Genomic DNA, 17,713 nt, shown 5'->3' with positions numbered 1-17,713 from the left:
ACTTGTGGCTGGCAGCACTAGTGCAGCCCTTGTACTAGACACCATGCTAAACAAACCATGTTTCCTTAAGCTGCTCCAGCTGGTCGTCAGGCGGGTTCTACCACCAAGTAGGCATCAGCTCACCATCGTCAAGCATGGAGAGTAAATGCTGAAATGTGTGGTGGAATCCCAGGCTGAATTTACATTTACTCCTCTTTAAAGCAATGAACACCAAACTCCACATATGCATCCTTGTCTACCAAGCCAGTAGTGGCAGCAGGATCATGCCTTTTGCCACTGAAAGTCAGCTGGATCTTCACTCCATGGAGCCTGTGGCACCTAAGTAGTGAACTTATGTCCCATCCTTGTCTTTCCCCTTCTCTGCTGGGCTCTGTCATCAGCACTAACCACACACTTCTCTAGGAGCCAAGGCTCCCAGCTCCCAGCTGAAGCTCATGAACATGCACACTGGGAACACACACTAAGCCTCTGACCCCTGGGCCTTTGTTGGATGTGCTTCTGAGTCATGGAGAGCTTTACTTCACAAGAAGGAAGCTGTGCTCTTTGGGTCCAGAGTGACTGTTACCTGCTAGTTTGCTGTAGGGACAATACCCCCACCAAAGCATGGCTCATGGTACCACACAGATTAGGAGAAGAACGCTGTATTGAAACAATCACACTGAATTCAAATCCACTCTTGTTTATAATCAAGTTCAAACTTCAGGGGCTGGAGAGATGGCTAAGCAGTTACAAGCACTGGCTGCTCTTGTAGAAGACCTGGCTTCAGTTCCCAGCCATCTACATCGTGGCTTGCAACCATCTATAGCTCCATTTCCAGGGGATCCAGCATTCTTTTCTGATCTCCTTGGGCACCATGCATGCATGTGGTGCACAGACATACACGCAGGAAAAAAACCTCATACACATAAAATAAATCTGAAAAAAGATCAAACTGGATCATATATGAGCAGAAATCATCCTGTGGTCTCAAGTGAATTCTCCATTTAATGTACATCATTCAACACTAACTTTTTAAACACAAGTGCAATCAAACAACACTCATTTCCTGTCATGAGGCAGGTCCATAAGCACCCATAAGTTTTCACGAAGACTGGCTCTGAAAATAGGAGACACTAGCGTTACAATGGCTGGTGTGGGGATGAGGCCAGCACTGTGCTGAGCTGGGTTCTACATGGCAAACACGGAGCCTCCTGGGACAGTCAGGGACCCAGCTTGGTCTGCTGTAGGGTGAAGCCACATGCAGGGCATAGAAAGCATTGGCCCAAGGGCTCCTGAGGTTGGGAACAGAGGAGCAAGTAGCATACAGATGGAGACTGTCCGTAAGCAGGGGAAGGGAGGCAAAGCAGCAGCAGGGGCTTCCTCAGAGTTGTCCCATGGTCAGGAATTCTTACCATGTTTATATCAATGTGCAGTGAACAGGAAATTGACAAGCTCACTGGGCCTGACTCAAGAGTTATGCCTAAAAGCCAGGCAGAGTGACACAGACTTGTCACCCTAGCATTTGTGAGGCAAGAGGATTGCTCCAAGTTCAAGGCCAGCCTAGGCTACATACTGAGATAAAGGCAGATGAAGGCTGGCATGGTAGTGCGTGCCGTGTGTGAGCCTAGTATTCAGAAGATGAGACTAGAGCAGAATAGGTTTGAAGCCAGGTTGGACAAATAGCAACACTTGCTTTTTAAAAAAATTATTTAAACCATAGTAGACATGACTTTGACAACTGGGGTTACCAAACGCTATAAACACAACAGAGCATCAACTCACACAGTGCATGTGTGGAAGCAGTACATGAAAATACCAAAGTGGCAACTTGTGGTAGATTTATTTTACAAAGCCATTATTTAATTCTGTAAGGACACTGAATTCACAATATGGCAACAGACCGATTTTAGACACATTTTGCTGCTCAAAGGCATTAAAACAAACACACAAAACAAAACTAACCTTTATAATTCAGCCAGAGAGAGAGAGAGAGAGAGAGAGAGAGAGAGAGAGAGAGAGAGAGAGAGAGAGAGAGAGAGAGAGAGAGAGAGAGAGGTGATGACACCAGCTGGTAACAGACTTTCAGACTGTGGCTTTAAGTTCATAAGGTAAAAGGTTTACAAACAGATGAGACTGTTAAGTCCATTTGGTTTGATTAGACACAAAATATTAACAGCTGTCCTCTTCACTCTGAAAACTAGCTTTACAAGTTTGTCGCGCCTCCTGAGTTTGACCTGTCCTGTGGTGATGGAACTGGAAGGCTCAAAGCAGGACAGTTGCTTTGGCCACCAGTTCGCATACCACTGGTGATGGGCTTAGGGCATGCAGGAAAACTGATCCCCGACTCTAATGACATGCCTAATGGTTAGTTTTTTGAGACAGGATCTTGTTAGATAGCTCAGGCTGGCTCAGCACTTGCAATCTCCTTGCCCTGTCTTCCGGTGCTTGGGATTACAGGCGTGTTCTGCCACACCCAGTGCCTGTCTTATGTTTGTTAAAACTAACCCAAGCTATGGTGGAGTAGCCTGTATTAATTCTGTTAGCTTACTCATCTGTTAGTATTTTCCATTTTTGCAGAGTACCATTTTCTGAAACTGGTCATTAACTATGTCTTAAAGTTCAAGATCTTAATGTCCTTTCTAGGAACATGTGGGGGTAAAACCAGTATTTAAGGCAACAAACTTCATTGTAAGAAGTGACTCCAACCTTGCTTTATCAGGCGAGGGACTGCAGATCTGAGGAACATTTAGGAGACTGACTCCACAAAAGAGATTTTTAAAAAATTTAATATGTCCGGAGAACAGTGTGGGAAGGGCAAACAGGTTCTATAATTTAGGATATTCATAAGAGCCCTTGTTCTACAGCCAAATGTACAAAAACAGCTTTTCTTACAGAAATATACATCTCTGAGCCAAGGCAAGCTTCTTGGTTGAATGATTGGTAGCTTTTGTTTGGCTCTGGAGGTTTCCATGGAAACAGCCTGAGAGACAGAAAAGGCAGCATTACAATATTATCCGTATGCCACCTGATGTAACTGCACACTGATCCCTTCACGCTGTCCAGAGCAGAGGAGTCGCATCTGATAAGCCTGGATAACGGCAGGCACTGAGTTCACTGGTTACACTCTGAATTTCCTCTCCTCCTGTTTGTTTGACACTTGAAATGAAATTCCGATCAACACCTCCTCTGCACGCTTCCCTCAGGACCTTCTAGCTCAAGCAATGCTTCCACAGCCAGAAGCCAAATGAAGTGAAGCATCGCACTGAGCTTCATGGCCATGATGTTAAATTTCTATGCCATGAGCTTCCTGCAGCTGAGGAAACGATTTAGAAGACTCCAGTCTGCCATGCCACTCTCATCACCTGTCACTTCCCCGTCATGTCTGGATTATCTGTTTTAATATAATAACTCACTGACCACAATGGTCTCATCTGATTTCAGGTAAGTGCTTCCAGAAAGGCTACAGAAGCAGCCTCCACTCAACGGAATGCATCTGAAGACCACAAACACCAACAGTGATGGGGCTCAGCAAGACAAGAGGAGGTGTTCCACCTCTAGCACCAGGTTGAGGACCACAGAGGGCAGGAGTGCTGCTGGGCTGTACAGGGGACTCTGCAGTTCTGGACCCAGACAGAGCCCACCTAGGAATTCAGAACTTCTAAAAAGAGAAAGCCTGAGACACTGCTCAAAGTATCAAAATGGATGATTTGCTAGAGAGGTGACTTGACGTCACTCCTGTTCACAGAACACTGAAAACATTCTTCCTTTGGGGCATCAAGGCCAGCCTCGATGGACTAAACGTCTTGGTAAGCAAAAAGACATAATGCACTCCCAAGAAGAATACATTTCTCATGGAGAGTGGTTTTTCTTTTCTTCTTTTTCCGCCCTTCGGTTTTTTGACAGGGTTTCTCTGGAACCCTGACTGCCTTGGGACTTGCTCCACAGACCAGGGTGGCCTCGAACTCAGGGATCTGCTGGTCTTTACCTTCCGAATGCTAGGATTAAAGGCGTGTGTCTCCATGTCCCAGTGAGAGTGCTTTTCTAATGGCAATTTGCTTTCCATTCTGTGTTACACAGTGCTGCCTCACTGAGATGATTGGCCCCAGCACATGTAAGGCTGCTTACTGTAGACAACTAGAGTGCAGAATAAAGTCCCAAAGGAGGAACCAAAGGTCTGACAGGTAAGAAGTTTTGGTTGAAGTCTCAACTTACTGAGTTTCATTTCATTGATGGAGAAGCTCAGGCTTCAGTGTGTCACCCATGAGCCAAACAAAAACTGACCAGCTCAGGCACCTTTCAACTGTAACATACATCACTCTAGCACCCTTATACCAGGAAAATGCTGCCTTTGCATGATGACTTTGGCAATTCATGCTCTGGTGTGCTTAAGGTTAAAGGGAAGACCCTGGTCATCTTGTAATAATGCTATGTCCTCAATGCAGGCTCGCTTCCTGAGCACTGGGGAAGCTGTCTGTTGTCACAAGCTCACTCTCTGTGGTGAGTGCTGCCCTCTGCAGGTGCAGGGTCATCGGGTGGGCTGAAATGACTGCTGTCTTGAGAATCTGTCCCGATACTTTTGGTCTCTGACTGAAGGTGGACAGACACCTGCACTGCTATCTCTTGGCCTTGCTCACTTAGAGAGCCATCATCTGAATCTCCACCAGGTGAGTTACTGCGCCCTAGCTCTGGGTTAATTACATAGATGCCACTTTGAGCATCCAACGCAGGCCTCTCCTTAACTCTCTCTCCCATGTCATCAGGGTCACCCACTCGCACAGCCTCAAACATTTCCTCAACAAAGGCTCGGCAGTTCAGAATGAGGGGTGGGAGAGGGATACTTCTGGCCAGCTCTTCAATGTAGCGGGCAAACTCCATGGTCTTAAACTGTGTGACCTTGGCCAGCTCCAGGGTCTTGGCCGAGGTGATGATGGGGATGCGTTTGGCAATCTCAAAAGCCTTCTGGAGCTTTTCAGCCCCCTCAGTTCTGAAGAATTCATTGATGGCCTTCTCAGTCTTTCGGAGATGCGTGCTCATCAGGCACAGGCGAGTGACATTCAGGATGAGTGTGATTGTGAAGGCGATCAGGCAGACAACCATATAGTAGACACTCATGTCTCCAGAGGTGAAGACCACACGGAGGGTGACCGAGTAGGAGGCACGAGTCGGAGAGGTGACGGTACATGTATAGAGCCCACGGTCATCAAAGGCTACGTTGGTGATATTTAGGAAGTTATCAGAAACCAACCATTTTCCACCTAATAAATCCAACAGAAATGGGAAAAAAATTATAGAAAAGGCCAACTGCTTTGCCAATATTAGCCTCTCGTAAACTACTGCAGCTTGCCTATTAGGTTCTACTATTTCCATCATGTTAGAAAGAGAAAGAAGGAAGAAAGAGACCAGCAGACCATCATGTCCGATCAGAATTCTATCAGCATAAAACAATGAAAAGTCATCTTTCAATTATCCTAAGGCCAGCATTTCTTTCTTGCTGCCAGACAGGAGACCAGCCTTTTAAGGACATGCTCATCCGTGTGTGAGCCTCCACCATGCTGCTACCTACACATTTCATACATGAGAAGGGCATGTCTCTGAAGTACAAAGGCATGTTTATGGGGCGATGGGCTACACACTTTTATCTTTATAGAGATGTTGCTTACTTCCCGTGATGAACTTATATGACAAGGTTCACAAGTTATTTTGTAAAAAGCACCTAGCCTGGGGCCAGAGATGGTGCAGTGGGTACAGGCACTCCTCACTAAGCCTGATGACCGATAGCTATTGCGCTGAGCAGCAGCATGCGTTCACTGCTCTCTGCTTCTTGATTACGGATGGAGTGTGACCAGCTGTGCTGAGCTGCTGCCACTGGCTTCCCTGCAATGACAGGCTGTAACCTGGAGCTGAGCTAAAACAAATCGGTCCCTCCAAAACTCCTTTTGTCAGAGTATTTTATTACAGCAGCTGAAGAGATTTTTTGTGTGTGTGTGTGTGGTGTTAGAGATCCGAGCCATGTTTGCTAGGAGAGGACTTATCACTGAACCATGCTCCCCTGCTTAGAAAAGGGAAGAGCACTTGTCTCTTCAGGGTTAACTTAATATGAGGAATACCCTCTATGTTTTAAGAGGTAATACTGTCTATCTTGATAACAGTATTTCCTCAAAGTTTAGTTCACAGAGATCCTAGGATTTATTATCTTTCTGGGTTTCATGGTAACTTCTTTTTGAGGTACTTTATAACTCAAGTACTTATCACAAAGGTTTTTCCTTTCTTTTCTTTTTAATGATTGATTTTTAAAAAATGTGCATTGGTGTTTTACCTGCATGTATGTCTGTGTGAAGGTGTCAAATCCCCTGGAACTGAAGTTATAGACAGTTGTGAGCTGCCCATATGGGTGCTGGGAATTGAACCCTAGTTCCCTGGAAGAGCTGCCAGTGCTCTTAACTACTGAGCCATCTCTCTAGCCTTCTTCTTTCCTTCCTTTTATTTTCTTTTCTTTCTTTCTTTTTTTTTTTTTTTGAGACAGGATTTCTTTGTGTAGCCTTGGCTATCCTGGAACTCACTCTCTAGACCAGAGTGGCCTCAAATTCAAGAGATCCACCTGCCTCAGCCTCCTGAGTGCTGTGAGGAAAGTAAGCCTTGACTGGATTGTCAGTGTACAACTCTAAGAAATATATATAAATACATATATATGTATATACATACATACATGGTATAAATAGGTCTATATACGCAGTGTATGTGTGGACATCAGAGGACAACTTGTGGAAGTTGGTTCTCTCTACTATGTTGGTACAAGTTGGCAGGCTTGGTGGTAAGTGCTTTTACTTACTGAGCTATCTTGGTGACCCATCATTGTGCAATTCTTTTTTCTAATTAATTCATTAATTAGGTTTTTCCAGACAGGACTTCTCTGTATAACCTTGACTGTCCTGAACTCACTTTGTAGACCAACCAGGCTGGCCTTGAACTCACAGAGATCCATCAACCTTTGCCCCTTTTGTGCTGAGATTAAAGGCATGAGCCACCACTGCCTGGCTTAAGACAGAAATAAAGATTAGAAGAAAAACTTTGTTTTCAAGTAAATTAAAGTTAGATTAGGAAAAAAAAAAAGAGCTGAAGTTGGGCATGGTGGGGCATGCTAGTAATCTTAGGACTTGGGAGTTGGAGGCAGGATCAGCTGGAGTTCAAAGTCATTCTTGGCTATGCAGAGTTCCTGGTGAACCTGAACTGTAATATTTTGCTTAAAACAAATTAAAAAAAAAAAAAGAAAGATAAGGAAAACTCAACAGGAAGAAAACTAGTTTACTGTCATGTGATCATTTAAAAATTTTCTATCTATTCTTTTTATAAAAAATTGTAATTTTTTTTGGTATGTATAATACTTCAGACCTTAACCCCTACCTCCATGCTAGGGATCAAACCCAGGGCCTTGTGCGTTCTAGAACACTGCTCAACCACTGGATAGGTATCCCTAAGTCCCTTTGGAGCTCATCCCCTTGACATCTTGTCTTGGAGAATTCTTGCTCATTATGTCATAACCCCCAGGAGTCACCAGGCTGATCACATCTCTCAGGATTACCTCTGCTGTGCAGCTGCTGTCCTTTTGAGTTGTACCAGTGAACATCTCCATACTGATCCACCGTGAGAAGACACTCCAGGGAAATGTTTGTTCCCTCTTTGGCTATGATGACATCATCACCTGAGTAGGCTCCTGCTGAGAGTTCAAAGCTCGGGAGAAATGATACATTGTAGGAACTCTGATTTGCTCCCAGTGGGGCCACATCTTCCAAAACCAGAGCAGCTGGCACAAGAGTGACCACAATTAAGATGGACAGGCAATGATGCAGCTTCATGGGAAAATCAAAGGCAGTTCTGTTTAGACTTGGAAAACCTGGAACGTGGCTATGCTGAACAGGATTGCAGTGAATGACTTGTTGCTGGTAGAAAAGATTTCCAAAGAAGTGGTCCAAGAGTGTTCTGAGCTTTCAAGATTAAAAAGATGAGTGTGGAGGCCAGCCTAAAAGAAAGCCATATAGTGTTTATCCTACTGAGACTTGTCATGGGATAAGACTGCATGCCCCAGAAATGAATAGCCATGAGACCAATTCAATAACTAGTGCTGAGAGCAGGACTGACTAGAGTACTACTCAGAGATGGCGAAGCAATGCGGAGCCAGGCATAAGCAGACTTCCAGTCAGGCTGTTGCCAGTGCCCCTACCAAGGCAAGCAGCTTTCTCTGGGCTCCCACTTTCTCATCTGCCCACTGAGGGTAAGGACGAGAGACTCTAAGGATGCTTCTGGTTCTAAATGCTGAGGGTCCATTTCATTTGGAAAATTCTATGCACAGGGAGCCAATGAGAGCTGGAATATAGTTCAACGGTCTTTTATTCACCCTGCACCACAACCATGTGCCAAATCAGTATGTAAAGGAACTGAAATGTCTTACTCATTGCCATGGAGATCAGAATCTGTACTCCAACTACATCTGTAGCTCAAACAAATAATTCAGGGACAGCTGAGGTAGAATCTGGTCTTGTTAGGAAAATAATCCAAAACAAAAATACTGTGTGACCTACAAAGATACTGACTTCTGAGGCTATATAACCTCCCTCTCAGAATGCTATAAAAAACAAAACAAGGGCTGGAGAGATGGCTCAGCAGTTAAGAGCACTGTCTGCTCTTCCAGAGGTCCTGAGTTCGATTCCCAGCACCTACATGGTGGTTCACATGATGATCTGATGCCCTCTTGTAGCATGCAGGTATACATGAAGATAGAGCCCTCGTATACATAAAATAAATAAATCTTAAATAAAACAAAACAAAAAAACAAAAACCTCCAACTTTTACATTTAAAAGACAAAACAGTACATTTAATAGTATGCACAAATAACAAATTTCTTGATGGAAGTCTAACAAAACTAATATCTTAAGTGTGTAGTTGGTAGAAGTACAAAAATACAACTACAAGGAAAGATTATTAGACAAATTTGGAAGAAGAATAAAATATGACTGAAAGGCAAAATAAAAGTCTAGGCTGAGTCCAGGTGTTTATAATTTTCTTCTTGCTAATTTGATTCCCCACGTTAAAGCGCCAACTCACAAGGAAAATGTCAACTCACACTTCTATAAATATGTGGCGAGACACTCTGCTTTATTTCTTGTCCAAGTCCACGGTAATTAGCTTTGGGGATGGCATTTATCTGCTTTTACACTCACAGGAAGGCTGCTTGATCATAGAACATAAAAACCAACGGGTCATTGTATTTTGCCATTAAACCCTCACAGTCTGAATTATACGTTTTAAAACGTCATTTAATTTTCATTATGCTTCTAAAGAACTGGATGAATAATGACAATAAAAAAAATCTCAATCTTTAAACTTGGGGAGAGACTACTTAGAATAAAACAGAACTTCAGACTTTGGCTCTACAGGAGAGATTAAACGTGTTTACTTCCATTTCCTCATAAAAACCGACTAAAACAACACTGAAGAAAGCAGCCTTGGGCATTTAATAAACAATTTAGCTTAATGGGAGGCTAATCTAATAACCAAGGTGACAGACACGGACAATGAAACACTGATGAGGACCAGGAGCCGGTTTTGTGCTAGTACAAGCTCCAGGTTCCTGGTCCCTGAAGATGAACAGATCTGACAGAGCAGACTAGCAGTTCTCACGGTGAGTATTCCAAGCTTCCCCTGAACTCCAACAGGGACTTCCCCAGGTCCATCTGAATCACCCCACTGCTGTACTTTTTACTATGTGCTAAGGCAAAACTTTAAATCCACTCATTCTCTTTGTGTGTATTTATTTTAAAGGGAGGCTGTGGAGAAAATCACCTGTGTGGTTGAGTGTAAAAATGACTCACTTCAATTACTGCCACATACTTTAGGCTCAGAGACGAACATCCACTATCTTATCTGTGCAGTCTTGTGGTGTGAGGATGGCTGGCTCAGCAGTCCTTGTGAGGCCAGCCACTGCCAATGTGCTTGTGCAGAGAAGGTCTGTTCCACACCGTGTTCTCTCGCTGCCTTGATCCTGCAGTCAATGCCCATCCCACAAGGAAGCTGTGTCTCTTGAACTACTCTACTCTTTGACCTCTTCAATTCTTGTTATTGAACAAGTATCTCTTTTACTTACCCTAGCCATTATAATCCCCAGAGTCCATCTCTGATTTCACGTCAGAACCAAGAATCCAACCCAGTCTCTTTCTGTCCAGAATCAGGATCCAACATTCTCTGCCCCTGAGTCTGGTTGTTAGATCTACCTGTCACTACGACGTGTGGCTCTTTCCTGTACACCTCTTGACCAGTGACCCCTCTGTCTTTAACTTGTGCCTTGCCTTCTTCTACCTGAGCATTCCATTCTCGATCTGCCAATCCCTCAGATCTACTGCGTTGTTTACACTCGTGGGGAGGCTTCCTGCTTAGCTCCACACTTGAGTCTTCCTGCACTTCTGCCTTCAAGCACAATGTATGTCCTCTGACAGGTTGGCACCTAGTAGACACTCAGTAGAAACTTGAATAGATGAGAATGTGGGTGTCTACACTGAAACTCAGTGCTGGTACAGGTAGAGAGGAAGGTGCCAGGATAGGAAGAATTAGCACAGACTAGAACTGTGGAGAGCTTCTTGGTTTGGCTTTTGTTTTCCCTATCAACATGGTGGTGTCCATCTCAGAGCCTGAAGCAGGTGGCAGTATCTCTGGAGTGAGTAACACTGAGTTTCTGGGTGTAGCCTTGGCTGTCCTAGAATAGCTCTGTAGACCAGGCTGGTCTCAAACTCACAGTGATCCACCTGCCTCTGTCTTCCGAGTGCTAGGATTAAAGGTGTGCGCTACCACACCTGGCTGAGTTTCTGTTTTTATACACAAGTGTACAGGTATTTCCCAAACAGACTTGCAACCTCTTCCTGACCTGGTACTAGAGCAAAAATGTGTAAGTTTTTTAAAAAAAGTAAAATAAAAAACAATCACCAAATTCAATAATTCAAAGTATTATCATCCCTTGGGGTGCTGTTAAAAATCCAGATCTGATGTGGGCTTAGATCAGCATCCTGGGTGATTCTGAGGCAAGGGTCCCTGGACTGACATCTGGTGGCACTGACACAGTTCTTCTCTCTGACAGCACTGCAATGGTGCTCTAGACTGCTAGAACGCTTCCTACCCCAGAGCTGAGCAGTCACACCCATCTCAGTTCTGGCTTCCTCTGCACTAGTGCACCTGAATGCCTGCTATCTGGTAAAGGCAGGCTGACAGAGGTTCAGAGTGCAGACTTGATTGAGCCTGTTTCCTGGGTGGACATTCAAGCCTGGATTCTAACCAGCCCTGTAGTTTTTATGAAGGACTTAAAGTCTGTGCCTTGTCCCCTCATCTTTAAAGTAAGAAAAACAAATAGTACTTAATCTTATAGGAGAGTGACACCTAGAGATAATCCACATGCAGCATAGTCTGGCAACAGCACCCACTAAATGCACTCTGGTTATTATTGCTGATGGCTATTTAGATGTTGTGCTTACACGCACAGCATCTGACAGCTACACCATTAAGCACCTTTACTCAGAACACCATAACTATGTAATAATCTGGGCTGAGGAGTACCACTGCCATTTCAATTTTTCAATTCAAAACATCACTTTTCTTACAGTCTCACCACAAATCAGTATTCCACAACAACACGAGTCAAAAGGGGCGCTGTATGTCTCATTACCCGAGCCCTGAATTTGTGGCAGACAAGCTAGCTTCCTCATGATCCACTTGCCCTGTGGGTCTCTTTTCAAGCCCAGCCTCTGTCTGCTTCAGTCAATCCCTTAGTGAAGTAAGCTAATTAAAACCTTTGTTCTTGGGATTTCGAATGGAGACATTTGTAGTTCAGGGTCAGTTGAGAAGCACCCAGGGTGTTGTGACAGTTTGGCTCAGCCCTCCTATATGGAAAGCTGAGAGGCAGGACAAGGGGGATCAGACTGAGAGAAGAGAAAGCTATGAGATGGAGGAGGAGGCGGAGAAAGAGGCTCGTGCATGCTGTTTTGGCTCTTACAGAATTCAAGTGTTTGGTAGCAATGACTTTTTTCCTTACAGAAATAAACATCTTTATTTTCATTAATTAGTTAATTAATTTAGAGGGTTTCTCTGTATAGCCCTGGCTGTCCCGGAACTCACTCTGAGAGCAAGCTGGTCTCTCTCTGCCTCCACCTCCCGAGTGCTGGGATTAAAGGCATGTGCCACTATTGCTTGGCTCTCTATTTGGTTTTATTCAAAATTAAAACCACAAATCATTAAAGCTTTCTTGGAAAAGAGGAAGCAAATGGGGTAAATGGTTAGGGAGGAGAAGGAAGGTTAAGCCTTGTAGAGCTAACAGAGCCACAGCTCTAGTCACCAGGTGACCCTCTTGCCATTTATCTGCAACTAGTCTCTCTATACTACGGCAGTGGTTCTCAACCTCACAGGGCTTGTTATCCGATACCCTGCGCATCAGCTGTTTACATTACAATTTATAACAGTAGCAAAATCACAGTTATGAAGTAGTAACGAAAATAATTGTACGGTTGGGGAGGCCACCAGAACGTGAGGAACTGTATTAAAGGGTCCAACCATTAGGAAGGTTGAGAGCCACTGCACTATGAGGTGTTTTGAACAAAGAGCCCTGTGGCCCGTATCTGCAGTCTTTGTTCTATATTGACAGCCATTTGTGTGGACTAGGGGTTCACAAACCCCTTCAAAACAGGGTCCAGGAAACACCACAGCCACCCTGAAGCTGGTCCTAGGCCAAAGGGAGCACAGCAACTTGAAAAGGACTTCATTCTAGGACTTGGGATCTGGCCACAGCCTGGAGTGGCTAGTGAGCACCAGCCATTTCAGACCCGTCATAGGCATATGAACACGAAGGCCTTCTGATATCAGCCATGAAGAAACAGAACCCTGCTGCAGGTAAGAGCTCTTGAGCAGATGGAGACAAAAGTGGCCGAAGTCCAAGGGGACAGCAGAAGGGGAGTGAGTGAGGGTTTAGACACCATGGCTTATTCCTCCTATGAAATCTCAAGTTAGCTAGGTGGTTTCTACTACCTGTAACTAAAACTTTGGGTGGCCATTCCCTTTTCCAAAGCAGTGGTGATGGACATTAGCAACTGTTGTGCCACAATTCATAGCCTGACTTTACACCATTGATTAAATCTGGAACTACCACCCGAAAGGTGAAGTAGCCAGTGCTTCAAGTGCTGCGCAGGTGAGTCAGACTTGGTCTGCGCACTCAGGAATTTACAAACACACACACACACACACACACACACACACACACACGGTGGCATGAGCAGCGCTGAAGGGAAGTGCAACTGTGCTGCAAATGCAAGAAAAAAAGAGGCATTCATGAGTTTTAGGAGTGAGACCCACTTTTAAATTTGGCACTTTCAGTACCATGCCTGTTATTCTCAGTGTAGCAGCTGACATGTTAAGATCATGAATAAGCAGAAATGTAGATGATTTTACCCCAGAAAACCATTCTGAATATTGACTATTATTTTAAAAGTCAAGAAGAGAAGAGCCTCCGCTGTCATCCCTAGCAGACTGCTTGGCTGCTGTTCCTGCCAACTTTGAGTGAAGAAATATTTCCATTCGGCTCCAATTCTCAACAGAAGAAAATACAGAAGCAATGTGGCTGCCTTCTATTCCAGTGCCTCAGTAATAAGCTGGCTGTGGCAAATGCCATTTGTAGAAGTCATTCTGGGATAAGTCAAGGGGGGAAAACACTAGCGCCCAGATGGCAATGTTTTTCACTCCAATTACAGTAGGATACTAATGTCTTATCCTCATAATTAACTGCTCCTTGCTGTACTTACAGCGCATCTGTTCTGCTAAGCCTTCAGTCACACTTGTAAGTGGAGGTGCGCCTACGAACTGCCACACCGTTGACAAAGTGGCATTCTGAGCTGGCAAGGGGGAAAGCAAATGGAGAGCAGCTCACCCTCCATCCACTGCGAAGAGCAAACGCAGCTGTGCTGCTTACCGCTAGTGCTACCATGGGGATCGGTGACAATGCAGTTAGTTCTGGGGCCAAAGAGACGGTCCACTGGGTAAAGACACCCGCTGAGCAAGCCTGCAGACCTGAATTCCACCCTGGGACCCACATAAAAGTAGAAGCGGAGAACTGACTCTACCAAGTTGTCCTTTGATTTCCACATGTGCACCATGCCACACATGCTGCCTGTACGTGTACACACACACACACACACACACACACACACACACTTATTCAAACAGAGGTCATCATTTTGAGAGCCATTCACGTAGAAGTTGCTAGTCTATATTTCCAGTCATATCCTGGGGTCCACCACTCTATCCCCCCCCATCCCCCCACCCCCCGACAGTCTCAGCTCAAATGTCAACGTATTTTCTGGCACAATAAAAAACACTTTCCGCATTCATCCTTTTTGGAACTTTGTCTAAATGCAAAAACCACTCTGACTTGCAGCTTTTTTCTTTTTTCTTTTTGGCACATTAATGACTGGAAGTGGATGGTAAGATCATCTGTGAAACGAGCTTAGATTCAGGGCCTTCTCATCTCATTTTCTGTCCTCTGTAGTCTGAAGCTGAGGAAGACCCCATGGCATCTTTAACTTAGTAGCTATAACCCCTCATGGTAACCCAGAACTACTTGTCCAACATACACAGCTTAGAGGGCATCCACACAGCCCTTCCAGTTTTGTAATGCCAAAACTATATGACTATGTAGTTCAGTGCTTAGGAGAACAGGCTCTGGAGCTACAGGTACCGGGTCCTTGCTCTGGGTGAAGCTCAGGCAGGAAAAGCCTTTGTTTTCACATCTAGTGAATGAGGCTAGTAACAACTACCTCAGCATGCCTGGAAGCACAAATGTAGGCACATTATAAGTACCTTTATACCTAAATAAATATTATTACTCTTTTTTACTTTCCAGTTAGGTTCTACTGTATCTGCCCAGATTACAATCTTTTTATTCCATCTGGGTACCACGCTGAAGTCCAACCTAACCCCCTTGTGAAATATCCAAATGCTGTCTTCCAAAGAAAAACAAAATTTATTAGGGGACTTTTCACTACCCAGGAGATGAGCTTAAAACCTCAGATAGCATCTGTAACCCTCTAGGAGATGCGTATGTAGGCAGCAGTGCACGCACGCACAAACTGCCTGAAGTGGGTGGGTTTATAATGTGGTACGGCCTTTAGTAGCTGCACCTCCATTACTGGCTCTGCTGTGCTCTAGGACTGTCTGGAGGTTGATGCCATTGTCATCCTTTTCTTTACCTAAAAGCACATGATGTTTCCAGCATACCCCCTGCCCGGCATCCCCCCTCCCCCGGCTTCCCCCTCCCCCAGCACCCCCCCCCCCCCACAGCTCCCGTTCTCAGTGTCTTATTCTCTACTGCTAACCTTCTGGCGCTAGTTGCTCTTTTTGCTTATCACTTCCCTTCTCCAGAAACATTTTCCCATGAGAAATTCTATTTTTGTTGTTTGTGAGAAAAGGTCTCATATAGTCCAGGCTGGCCTCAAATTTGCACCCCATGATAAACTTGAACTCCTCCTCCTGCCTGCCTGTATTTCCATCTCCCAAGTGCTAGGATTACAGACATGTGCCAGCACTTCCACCTGGAAAATATTCTTTATAGAAATGTCAGTTATCATTTAATGAGCTTACTATTTTAAAATAAAATTTGGAGTGATTTTGATTTCTCAAATGGAAACTACTGGCAATGGTAGACTACATAAACAAAACTCTTTGATACTCTTAGTAGTTTTAAGTGTAATGGACTCCCAAGACCAAAAAGTTTCACAACTGTTGCTAGATTAATAATGGCAACATGTAAAAGATAAGACAGTTACTAGTTGACCAAGGTACACTCTTGTTCTATACGTTTTTTCTTTACAAAATACAACCAGAATAAATCCATTTTATACTTCTAGTTTATCTGTTGGACCAGACATTTTTGTTTGAGACAGGATATAGTTACTTAGCTCTGGCTGGCCTAGAACTCACCATGTAGCCAAGGCTAGCCTTGAACTTAAAATCCCACTTCAAAGGAATAGGCATCTAGCGAGGTCCCAGGTAACATCAATGTACCAAAACTTAAAAGAATTGCCATGGAACGAAAGGAAGATATTTGAAGTGGCAGTTACACTTGGGCACTGGTGTAAGGGACTGAATATAAGGGGGAATCTAGACACTTTTTGTTTTTAGGTGCGAGGGATCAAACCCAGGGCCTTGCACACTAGAGGCAAATGCACTACCACTGGGCTACACAACAGCACACGTTCTTGACACTTAAACTCAAGTCATTCCTCCCTAGGCTTCAGGTGTCCCCATCTTTACAAAATTGTGTTTTAATGCCTTCCTCGTTCTGTCTGTCCGCGGTTTGTGCATCCAAACTGCCCAGGGGCAAATGAAGGGACGCACTACGCATTGGAGCAACCCTAAAATTATAAATCAAAAAGCACGCCACTCTCCTGCTTAGAAACCTTTAATTACTCCTCACCGAGGTCCAAATTTCAAGTCAAACGCCTTGTCACACACCTGACAAAGGCTCAGTGCCTAGGTCTCTGTTCTCGGCTCCCTCCCTCGGCTAGACTTGGTTGTGGTCTCCTTTTCCCCCTCACCTTTGCAATGAGCTTGAAATCAGGGCCTTCACTGGTTTCCCGGACGTCGCTGGCCCTCTCTACTCTTCTGGAAATACTTCCTGGCGGAACCCCAAAACCCACACGAGGCCTTCAGGGAGGGCAGACATCCCGGTACCTTCCGTGTCCACCAGCCCCAAGCAGTCCTTGTCTCTCGGGACGCTTAGCTAGCTACCTGAGCAGAGCATTCACTCACCTCACTGGAGTCAGCAGCGCCTCCCGCCCCGGCGGATGCTTGACCCGGAAGCACTCCTTGAAGGCAACCCGCCTCCTTGCGGAGGTCAGGAGTACTTCCGCGACGGTCGGAGCGGCGAGCGGGCGGCGGTGGCCGCGGTGAGGGGCGGTGTCGGGACTGCGGGGCTTCCGGGGGAGGGCGGCGAAGGGTGGGGTCGCGGTGGTCACGGGCTGAGGGGCTGCGGCGCTTCCGGCTAGGTTTGGTGTTCTTGTCAACCTAAGGGGCTGAAGAGGTTGTTTACCTCCGGCCTGGGGGGTGGGACCTGCGTGTTGACGTGCGGAGCCGGGAGACTTGGCCACGTTAGCCCGGGAGCCGCCGCCCGGGATGCTGTTCCCGGTGACCCGCAGCGGCGCTGACACCGGGTCCGGCTCTCAGCTGGTCGGAGACCCCAGCCGCGCCGCCGCCTCTGGGTAAATGCGGTGGTGGGGACACGTGTGCATTGAGGCGCCTCGTTCGATTTCTCCAGTTATCTGGATCTTTCTCCTCCAATCAGAAAAGCACAGTTACCACAGACTACCGGGAAAACATTAAACAGTACAATTCCGTATGTCTGGTATGTGTTTAATTTTACTTGCATGGACGGTGGAGAAAATCATCAACACACACAAAAATCTTGTCTCCTGGCTCAATCTAAACGCCAGGCACGCCCTCGGTGCTTATTAAAATCTTTGTTGCGCAAGAGAAAGAATAGGGGCAACCTGAGTGTACCAATTTGGAATGTTCCAGTTTCATAATATTAAATGAATTTATGCAACATTTATGTTCTATTTGCTCACATTATGGACTATTATAACATGTTATAAAGCGGAGAAGAGGAAAATGGTCGGGTTTTTGGTGTTTGGTGTTTTCAAGACAGGGTTTCTC

General features: G+C 45.2%; 1 protein-coding gene across 1 annotated transcript; it reads right to left on the bottom strand.

The window, feature by feature from the left end:
• Positions 1 to 4,313: 4,313 nt before the first annotated feature.
• Mfap3 (microfibril associated protein 3) lies at positions 4,314 to 16,957 on the bottom strand. The gene is made up of 3 exons (XM_051167714.1): positions 16,811 to 16,957; positions 7,559 to 7,996; positions 4,314 to 5,234 (listed from the first exon to the last, which is right to left on the bottom strand). The coding sequence occupies exons 2-3, from the start codon at positions 7,830 to 7,832 to the stop codon at positions 4,465 to 4,467; spliced, it is 1,044 nt and encodes a 347-aa protein (XP_051023671.1). The 5' UTR covers positions 7,833 to 7,996; positions 16,811 to 16,957; the 3' UTR covers positions 4,314 to 4,464.
• Positions 16,958 to 17,713: the final 756 nt, after the last annotated feature.

Source organism: Acomys russatus, chromosome 25 (genome assembly GCF_903995435.1).
Source record: "Acomys russatus chromosome 25, mAcoRus1.1, whole genome shotgun sequence".
Lineage (NCBI taxonomy): Eukaryota > Metazoa > Chordata > Mammalia > Rodentia > Muridae > Acomys > Acomys russatus.
The sequence above is the reverse complement of the archived record's forward strand: the minus strand, read 5'-3'. Positions and strand labels throughout refer to the sequence as shown.